Source organism: Daktulosphaira vitifoliae, unplaced genomic scaffold, assembly GCF_025091365.1.
Source record: "Daktulosphaira vitifoliae isolate Bord-2020 unplaced genomic scaffold, ASM2509136v1 Scaffold_2, whole genome shotgun sequence".
In the NCBI taxonomy this organism is placed as follows: Eukaryota; Metazoa; Arthropoda; class Insecta; order Hemiptera; family Phylloxeridae; genus Daktulosphaira; species Daktulosphaira vitifoliae.
The window spans coordinates 3402290-3412661 of NW_026099573.1; the positions used below are offsets into that span (position 1 = coordinate 3402290).

At 23.0% G+C, this 10372-nt stretch overlaps 1 protein-coding gene across 7 annotated transcripts; it reads left to right on the forward strand.

Moving 5' to 3' along the window:
• The first annotated feature begins 417 nt into the window (after positions 1 to 417).
• Positions 418 to 8458, forward strand: LOC126898810 (mitochondrial inner membrane protease subunit 2-like). 7 transcript variants are annotated; one of them, XM_050673181.1, is made up of 8 exons: positions 1249 to 1395; positions 2201 to 2609; positions 2674 to 2933; positions 2989 to 3180; positions 3251 to 3488; positions 3546 to 3702; positions 3789 to 3920; positions 6813 to 7033. In XM_050673181.1, exons 2-7 carry the CDS (start codon positions 2244 to 2246, stop codon positions 3836 to 3838), a joined length of 1263 nt encoding a protein of 420 aa, XP_050529138.1. In that variant the 5' UTR covers positions 1249 to 1395; positions 2201 to 2243; the 3' UTR covers positions 3839 to 3920; positions 6813 to 7033. The 7 variants fall into 7 exon arrangements, 6 of the variants coding, with proteins under 6 accessions (XP_050529142.1, XP_050529140.1, XP_050529141.1 ...); XM_050673180.1 differs by lacking the exon at positions 1249 to 1395 and adding an exon at positions 1686 to 1806; XM_050673182.1 differs by lacking the exon at positions 1249 to 1395 and adding an exon at positions 1686 to 1797.
• Positions 8459 to 10372: the final 1914 nt, after the last annotated feature.

A 10372-nucleotide genomic window follows, 5' to 3' on the forward strand; every position in this document is an offset into this window, starting at 1 on the left:
CAATCCGTGACTGAGACAGCAATGTCATAAAAATCCAATTAGCTACCTGTATTTACAATCCCATGTGTATTATACATGTATATTAACTCAAAATTTTGAAACTTTAAATGTTTATATCTAATAAGCTAATAAAGTTATATTAAAAATTCAAATGCCATTTACTATTAAATTAAAAACTCAAACATTTTATTAAATTAAAAATATGTGTTACCATTTAAAAAAACAAAGTTGACCCCCCTCCAAGGCATAAGGGATGAACTTAAAAAGTATTACATAGTTAAAAATTCAAGAATAATGTGTAACTAAAGATAATAAAAAAAAAAAATGTTTAAATTATTATTATTCTGCAAGTAATTGAGTGGGTTATGATAAAAAAATCACCCTGTATACTATCTTACATTATCTTTTCTTTAATATCAATTTGAAACTTTTGGTCGTAAAATAAATTATTGATACATTTTTTTTTTACTTTTGAACTCGAATAATGTTAAAAACGTACAAGATATCAATAGAGACTTTTTAGACATAATTAGAACAATGTTATAAAGGTGTGCACCAAAATTCAGCTTTATAGGATATTTTAACAGCTAAAGTTCATACTTGACTGAGCATTATTATTAAAATTATTTGTTAGTAATCATCATTACATTTATCATATTAAATATTTTTTTTGAGTCAAATGATAATGTTATCATGTTATTGTATAAGTATTAGTTAACAAGTTAAAATTTATTTTCTTAAATCAATGTTTAAATTATTGTTATATAAGCTAACACTTAACATTAACAAAAAATTTAACTAATACTCATTTTGTATTATATTCTTAATCCAATGTTTAGTACTATTCGTAATAGTTAATACAGATAATAATATAATAGATAATACAGATTTTTTAATGATTGATTTAATCAGTTACTTTGATGGGTGTATGGTATTATACAAAAAATATTATATTTGGAATAGCTATTGGACATACTTTTGTTGATACATTTGGTTCAATAGCTAGAGTTGATGGCATTTCTATGCAACCTACGTTTAATCCAAACCGTTGTGTAGACCATGTTTTTCTGTTTCGTCTACCAGTAAAATTTGATAAAATTAAACCAGGTGATGTTATTGTTGCTATCTCTCCTCGTAATCCTAAAGAAACAATTATAAAGCGTGTGATTGGAACTGAAGGAGACACTGTTACTTCTAAGAGAAATGAGTATAGCCCTATTATTAAAATAACAATTCCAAAAGGACATATTTGGATTGAAGGAGACAACAAAGGTCACACATACGATTCTACTACTTTTGGCCCTATCTCTAAAGGGCTTGTAGTCGCTAAAGTACCAGTTATTATTTGGCCCCCTAATAGATGGCAGTGGGTTAAACCAGAAGTAAACAATTAAGGTAATACTTATAATGTATAATAGTTATAATATTAGTGGCTGTTGTATCTAGGTATAACTGTGAAATAGAATTGAAAACATTTTTTTATACATAGTTTTGTTATTTTCTAAAATATAAAAACTATGATTTTTTTGTGATTAAAAGGCTTTGAACAAAAACAAAACAACTCCATTTTTTTTTAAATTATTTTAATAGTTCTAAATTAAGATTAAAACGGTAATTACATTTATACAAGAAAAAAGTAGTTGCAATAAATAATTTGAAAAATATAGCATTTTTTAAATTTACAGGTTAATGTAAAAGTTAAAAACATTTAGTTTTTTTGCCTATTGAAAATTTTTGAAAAATGGAGCTATCATACTGAATGAAGTTCATCAATTAACCAAAAAATTTTCATCCTAAGTAAATCATGTAAAAGTTCCATAATTAACAATAGTTGAATATTTTTTATTAATATAGAATTAAGCTATTTATATGAAATAAATATGAGTAAAATAGATTTTAAACATAACAATTTTATTATACAGTGGTCATATTATTTTCAACTAAATACATTAATAAATATATCTAATTAAAATTGGGTTACTGGGATAAAAATAATTTAAATTTAAAACTAAAAAAAAGTTTTAAATATTTAACTTAAAAAGTAAAAAAAAATTACTAAAAAATAGCAGATACATATTTTGGAAACAATGTTACCATTATTAACATTTAACACTTACCGACATATAATTATATATTATATAATCATACTGGCATTTTATTATGTTATCTAAATTTAATAAATTATTCATATCTATTTTAGAAATTTTTCGATATTAAGTCCTCTAGTTATCACAGAAATCAAGATGAAAGTTGCATCATTTGTTCATCATTGTGAATTTGATGTTCCTGGCAATGTATATAAAAATGCCATTGTATTAGGAGATGTTGACAATGATAATGATATAGAATTGGTTGTTGGTAACATGGAAGGTGATTTATATATATTTAAAGGTCAAAGGCAGATCCAAAAAATTTCAGGACTAGGAATTATTACTGCTATTGGAATTGGAGATTTGATGAATTGTGGCAGTAACACATTAATTGTAATATGTGGTGATGGGTGGTGCCATATTTATTTATGTTTAAAATTGTGTAAATCAGAATTAGCTGATGAGTGCATTGTCAAACTTGAACCAGTTCATGTCCAAAGGATTCCAGCAAATACCAAAGTAAAGTTTGTTTTGATAAAAATATAGTAGTTAAACTTTAATAAATCAATTACTTTTTTTACAGGAAGTGTTATTAGGAGATATTGATGGAGATGGCTTTATTGAACTTATTGTTGGCTTAACAGATAGAGTTATCCGATCTTATCGATGGGCTCAAAGTGCTGCTGCTGGTCGTCTTGTACCTTTACATAAGTGGGAGTGTGCTAATCAAATTGGATCTATGATTCTCAATAAAGATAATGAAGGAAGACCTTGCTTACTTGTTTCTCAACCGGGGGCTACTGCTATGCGTATATATTGTCCAACTACACATTCAGATTTAATGTAAATAAAAAGATAAAAATCAACTAAATTTATTTTAATGTATATTTAAACACAGTGAATCTACCATAAAATTAAAAAATTTTCAATCAATGGAACTTCGCAATCCTTCAATATCTTCTGAAATAATTGGGAATCTCAAGTTAGATGGTTGCAGTGAGTGTGATCCTAATAATTTAACAGGTAGTTTTTGTGCAATTTCAACATTAGATGGTATATTAATGTTAGTAAAAGAACAAGTAGTTTTATGGTAAGAGTGAGAAACATAAAAAACATTCAAGTGTTAATATAAATTTAGTTAAGTTTTATTTTATGAATAGGTCAAAAAAAATTGATCAACAATTATTTTGCCTTAAAAAGTTGTCTCTGACAGATGATGGACCTGATTATTTGATCTCTTGTTCATGGAATGGTGATACATATATAGTAGATCAGCAAGGTCACATTGTAATGTTTCAATTAGGAGAATCTGTAACAGCATTTTGTTCAGGAATGTATACTATAAAATCAAATGAAAAACCAGTACCTTGTTTTGTTTTTATAACATTTAATCATAAAGTAAAACTTATTATACCAGTGTCATATTTTAAAATTAATGTCTTTTCAAAATCTTAGGTATTCATCTATTATGATATAAAATTGCCAAAATCAAATTTACAAAGTTTATCAAGATATATTGAAAATGATAGTGAACTTTTAAAATATATGGAAAAAATGAATATTTACTCTAGTACTGACCGTAAAAAATTAATTGATGCATGTCTTTATAAATGTATGTAACATAGATATCGCCTAAAAATTGAACTTTATTTTTAAATTTTATTATCTTCCTAATTTATATAATTTTATCTATTTCAGATTTTATAAATTGTTCTAAAAATGATTCTGAAAAAAATGATAAAATATGAGTACATGAGTATTTTCAACTTTATTTAGCAATTAAAAATCATTAAATTTTCATTGAAATTTAAAAATATACATTTATTTTTAGTTAGTATTTATTTTACTTTAATAATGAATTATTATTTAGACAAATTTATCCATCATATGTTGTAGTTAAGCTTTTTTTCAAATTTATAAAAACAAAATTGATTTTACCTAAAAATTCTTTTCTTTTTTGTTTTTTAATTATGTTTTGGTTTATTAAATATCTTTTTTAATTTTTCATCATAATAAAATGAGATAAAACATAAACTCTGCTTAATACCTATATTTTGTAAAATAATAAGCAGAGCTTATAAGTATATGCTCCAAAAAACTAAAGAAAAGCATGCCATTATGCACTAAAAAAAAACATATGATGGTCAAGTTATTTTGAGGGCTCATTTAAATTTTCCCTCTTAAATAATAATTGTTATGTAATAATGTTTATAATTTCATTCAATTTCTGGGGGATTCATTTTTAAACTGGGGAGGTACTTTGATTTAAAAACCTCTTACATGACACCTATGACTAAAAATCTAAAATAAACATATTTCGAAATAACAATCAATATTAATTTATATAAGTATTTAAAATCCATAATTTATTTTTTCATTATAAACTATAATATTTAAGTAAACAATAAAAAATACATTTTTTTTATACAATAAAAATCAAAAAACTTAATTAAAACATTTTGTAAATTTTAATAATCTTCAAAATATAATTCTTATTCTGATTTTTTATTTTTAACAATAATAATTAGACTATTAAAATGTAAATGCTTTAATTTTGAAATATTTGAATAAATTTAGTTCCTATTAAAGTATAATTTTTTTTTTTTAAACTATAGTTTAGAATAATGATCACTTTTCGTATTGATTTTGAAACTGTGATAAGTTTTATTTTAGCAAATCTAGTTTTTTAAATAATTACTAATTAGTAAAAAACAAATAAGTACACATAACATTTTTTTTTACAAATTATTATTGGTTTTGAGTTTTAATATGTTCAGAAAAATCTGTGTGAAATTTATATCCAAATTATCATGTTTAATATAGGCGAAACTATGGATTACCTTATGTTGCCAAGTTTAAAAAAATTATAGTAATATTATATTATTAATATCTAGTTCCACTTACGATGTTCAACCAATTTTTGGGGGGCTTTAAAATGTATAATAAAAAAAGTTGAAATTTTTACAATAACTTTTATTATGGAACACAGGTAGAGTATATGTGGATCAGTACGAGCTGTATCCTCCTCACTTCATACTCACTCTATGTATTAAAAAACTTATAATGAATGAGTGTTTATCCTAAATTTGTTATTGATCACCATTAATCATTTTTTCTGAGTAAAGAACTAAAATATGATTATTTTGAAATAAATAAAAGTTTATTAAGTTATTTCTTATTATTAGTAGTAAACAATAAAAAATATGATTTTAATATAGTCCAAAAATTATTTTTAACAAAATGATAATTGAATCAAAAGTTATAAGCGTTTTCAATTAAGTCTGAGAAATGTAAAAAAAAAACATTTAATAAAATATTTTAATATGAAATAGAAATTTTTTCTCACAAGGGTAGACTACAGTGATGGAGTCCTTGATATTTATTGATGTTATTCAATTTAAATGATATAAAAATCAAACGAACTTAAATTTTTTTTTCCACATAAAAAAGAATTAAGAAAAAAATGCAAAAAGTTCTTATAGACTTTTTGTGTTTTTTACTTTTTCTCCTTATAGAATGTTTTAAAAAAGAATAACGTTCCACTAACTTGTCTTCTACGATTATTCAGATGTGAATGTCGATAGTCATGCAATTTTTGGATGTGTTCAATTTTATACTCATCGAAATTGATGTGTATACATTAATAATTTATAAATTATTAATATATACGCATAAATTTAAAATGTCACTTAATGTTGCCATGATAATTTTTCGAAGTCCAAATAAAAATGACTACACAGAATATGCTCAAGAATTCTTGAACTATATAGTTAAATCATTTGATAAAATGTATGGTAACTTTAGTGTGTCATAATGTTCATGGACTTTTACATTTGACTGATGATAATAACGATTTTGGGCCCCTTAATGAATGCAGCTGTATTCCATTCGAAAATTTTATGAAAAAATTTAAGTCAGTATTCAAAAAATGTAAAAAACCATTGCAGCAATTTATCCGTAGATATGAAGAGCAATACATTAATGTAAAGAAAAATTTTGGTAGCCCTAATTAAAGTGATAAATTTTATGAAAAAAGAAAATTACATTGCCAGCGTCCCATAATTAATTGGTCCCCAATATCATTAGATATATTGCAGTAGTTTTAAGCTTAATTCATTAGTCGAGAGAGATAATTATGTATTAACCAACTGCGGTAAAATTATTAAAAGTTTTGTGTGTCAATAGATTAGTAATAAATTAATCTCGGTCATTGTTGGTAAATATTTTATTTATATAATTCCAGCTTATTCTGAACCTCTTTTGTCTACTCTACTGGGTATTTATAAAATAAATAATATTTCTAAAAATTATATTGTAGTTAAGGAAAATAAAATAAAATGTAAAATGATGGTTATTACTGTAGCTGACAAAACAATTGCTATTCCAGTAAGTCATACAATCATGTAATTATGTAGTATAATGTACAACACAATGGACTTTTATATAATGTGAATAAATTATTTAAATTAATATATTATATTTATTTTGTTTTTTCAGGTATAATTTTTTATTTACTACACATTTATTTATATTAATATATATAATTGTGTATTATTTGTGTAAATAAAAGCAATTAAAAATATTTTTCTAAGTATATAATGATTATTATATGATATATATTATTATAATAATCATATTATAAGATTTTATAATCAGATGATGATCGTAAATCAGTTAGTGTAAATAATTTATGTGTTATAAAATTCATCTTAAAAATTATAGTTAGTCTAATTATGTGAACAATCGTTCATTTCACACAAGATAACAATGTCGAAGCAGTTCCAAGTACTTGGTTCAACAAAGTTACAAATGAATGTGCTTGACCTAATAAAACAATTCTACAAAAGCAATACAAAATCATACACTACCTAATAATTCAAATTTTTACTATTTAAAGGCTAGACAAATTAACTCTGCTACTTATGGTATAACAAAATTTCTAAGTTAGTAGAATAGTTTACTTCATTTTTTCTGCCATAATATCTTTTTTTAATATATTAATTTTTCACAGACTTATGAACAAGCAAAAAACAAAAGAAAATATAGCACAGGAATCTTCAGATTTATCAGAATTTGAAAATATAAAAGAAATGAGAAAAAACAGAGCTAGAAAAGAATTTTCTTTTCTTAAAAAGGCTCAAGATAAACCAAAAATAAAATCTCACCTTCAACCTCTTAACGCTTTTAGTAAATCCTACATGGTTGTTGCTAAAAATTCGAGTAATCATATAGAATATAATCATGTTTCTGATGATAACAGTTTAAAATACTCAGATTTTAAATTAAGAAGTAACATAATAAATTCTTATTACTACTTTTTATATTATATGTATTTATTTTTATTTAGACCCTTCCAAACTCCACCTTGAAATCTATAAATTTTTCTATAAAAACAGAGCTTGTTACAGACAAGTTGAATTATAATTCAATAGCTTCTAATAAATTATAACGAAGATTATTTTAACTATCTAAAAATGCCTCAACTCCACTTTACTAAATCCCTATTATGCTTTCCTTTGTTTTTTTTTTTATTAAATATTGCATATATTAACAAAAATAATATTTTTGTTTTTCTAGATAAGAAATTATCATTGCTCACAACTTCTAAAAGTCATGGAGAATCTGTGAGGCGTATTATGACAAAAATGTTTCATTATTCAGTATTAGTTCATTTTTCAACTTATGGTTTTTAAAAGAAACAAAGATTTTCTGATTTACTATCACATCATCTGATCAAAGGTATTAATACAACTGATAAACATGTTATTCAAAACTTTATTTTAAAGTCTATTGTAAAAGGAGCAATGCAACTAATAATTACTCTTAAAGTTAAACTAAACTAAAAAGAGAAAAATTAACATTTTTTTTATAAAAAATTTTATGAAAAATAAAAATAAATGAATTATTATTTACTCATCATTTAATAAATTTTAATAATGCTAATGTTTTGTAATTATTCAAGTTTAACACATCTATCTATAAATCAATGACTTTTCAGATATAATAAGGACTAATGTCAAGTATGGAATGATTCTTGAAAAAGAAATTGACTGTGAAATTAGTGTGTGGTTAGCTCATTCCGAACTATAATTAGTGAAGTATAGAATATACATGAATGTGTAAATAATTGAATTATTTGCATTATAAAATAAAGAATTATTTGTTTCATTTTTAACAGTTTAAACCAACTTAATTTTTTTTTTTTTTTAATTATGAATATGTTATGATTTTAATTTAAATTGTTTAAAACAAATTATTTTAATGTTATTGTTTTAATAAATATGTTAAAATGTAATTTTAACCGTTTAAATCCAATGATTATATTATGCTTTTAAATTTATTACTATTATTTCTATTTAAGTTATCTATTACGATAAACATGCAAAAAAATATTGAGCTTTTATGATAAATTTACAATAAATAGTAATTATAAAATTTCCTGATTGCATATTAATCTTAACAATACAATTTTTTTAATTCACATAGAATTTTCTATTTAATTATGTCAATTTTAAACTTGCCAATTGAGCTAAAAGTTATGGTAAAATAAATTTTTTTTTTTTATTATAAACATTTACTGTTTGTTACTATAAAAAAATGCACTGGAATATAAGGAACTTTCATCAGAAGCAAAAATATACTTTTCTAAATCAACTTTTCGCGTTGTTTTCAAATCTGCAATTAGACTTTTTCTATCACTTCTAATTTTTTATATTATTACTAATTACATATAAAATAATAATAAAAAGAAAAAATAAATTGTTTTCAAATTATTACTGATTTGATTATTAATATGTTAAAAATAATCAGTCCAAATTTTCATTTTTAATCTATTTTATTGGTTCTTTAAAGTTGATGAAAAATTTTTGATTAAGATTTATGAAAGTTTATAGTAAAAAAAATTGAATATATTACCATAACTTTTAGCTCAATTACAAGTTTAAAATTGACATCTAGGCCAGTCAACAAAGGAAAAATTGCGGAAAAAATTTCCAACCAAATTTTGTTTTTTTAAAAGTTGAATTAAAATATGTATAATGACATACTAATAGTCCTCAAGATTGGAATTGAGCTTTTTTTTTAAATCCTCGCAAAAGTTCAAAAATATGAGCTTTCTTAATTTTCTCAAAAAAAAATATTTAACTTACAAAAAAAAGTTTCGCACAAAAGTTGTTTAAAAGACAATTATAAATAAAAATATAATCTTATATTTTTTCATTTAAACAAATATTTTTCGAGTTACATTACATTTAATATGAGTAATAAAATTTATATTCCATTTTTTTCATTTTACGGTTACTTTTTATCATGTTATACTTACATTAGACACAATGTTATAAATGCATATGTGTGTATGTGTGAGTTTATTTATTTATTGTATCATTAAAGTGTAGTGTATATTGAGATACAACCGATAGAGTAGGTAATTGATTATATTGTTTTAAACCCAACTAAACGCTAAATTGTACATTCCCAAACAACAATAATATTATGTCAATTGCCACCGGAATTTCTGGTAATCTTTTTCTTTTTCTTTGCTATAATCCCAACTACTTGGAATCGGCCACCCTTATCCTAAGCTTCCAAATGACACGATCTACCACATATTCTACGCTTATGATTTTTAGTTTCACCTAAATTTAACGATGGATTTTTACAATTATAATCATATTTTATAATACGCTCAATTGAGTAAATCTTTTTAACAACTTTGTTTTGATTGGTTCATTTAGTTAAAGTAAATCATTAAAATTAATTAAGTTCTGAATATTACCATTGTAAAATCTTTTTAAACGCCAAAAGTTAATTAGAAATGATTACTATGATTTTTATTTAAGTGATCTATTACGATAAAAATGTAAAAAAATCTAACTTTTCTGATAAATGTACTGTAAATAGTAATTATAAAATTCCCTGATTGCATATTAATCTTAACAATTTAATTTTTTTCTATTTAATAATGTAAATTTCAAACTTGCAAGTTGAGCTAAATGTTATGGTAATAAATTCTTTTTTTTTTTTTTATTAAAACTTTCATTTTAAAGGACAAAAAAAAAGTAGGTTCAAAATGATTACTTTTATCATATTAAAAATCAAAATCAATAATAATTTAAAAACAATTCATTTTAAAAATTGTATAATATATAATTATAAGAATTACTAATCTGGGTTTAATTAAGGAAATAGAAGTTGATGTTGCTTTTGTAATTATCCATCAATTTCTTAGAATTAAACATTATCTACAGATTTGCATCGAAGCGTTTCTTATGATAGTGATTTTA

Coding starts and splice junctions, on each gene's coding strand:
- LOC126898810 (XM_050673181.1), top strand. CDS start 2,244: ATGAAAGTTGCATCATTTGTTCATCATTGTGAATTTGATGTTCCTGGC. Junction 2,934..2,988: donor ACTACACATTCAGATTTAAT/GTAAATAAAAAG, acceptor ATTTAAACACAG/TGAATCTACCATAAAATTAA. Junction 3,703..3,788: donor TGATGCATGTCTTTATAAAT/GTATGTAACATA, acceptor TATCTATTTCAG/ATTTTATAAATTGTTCTAAA.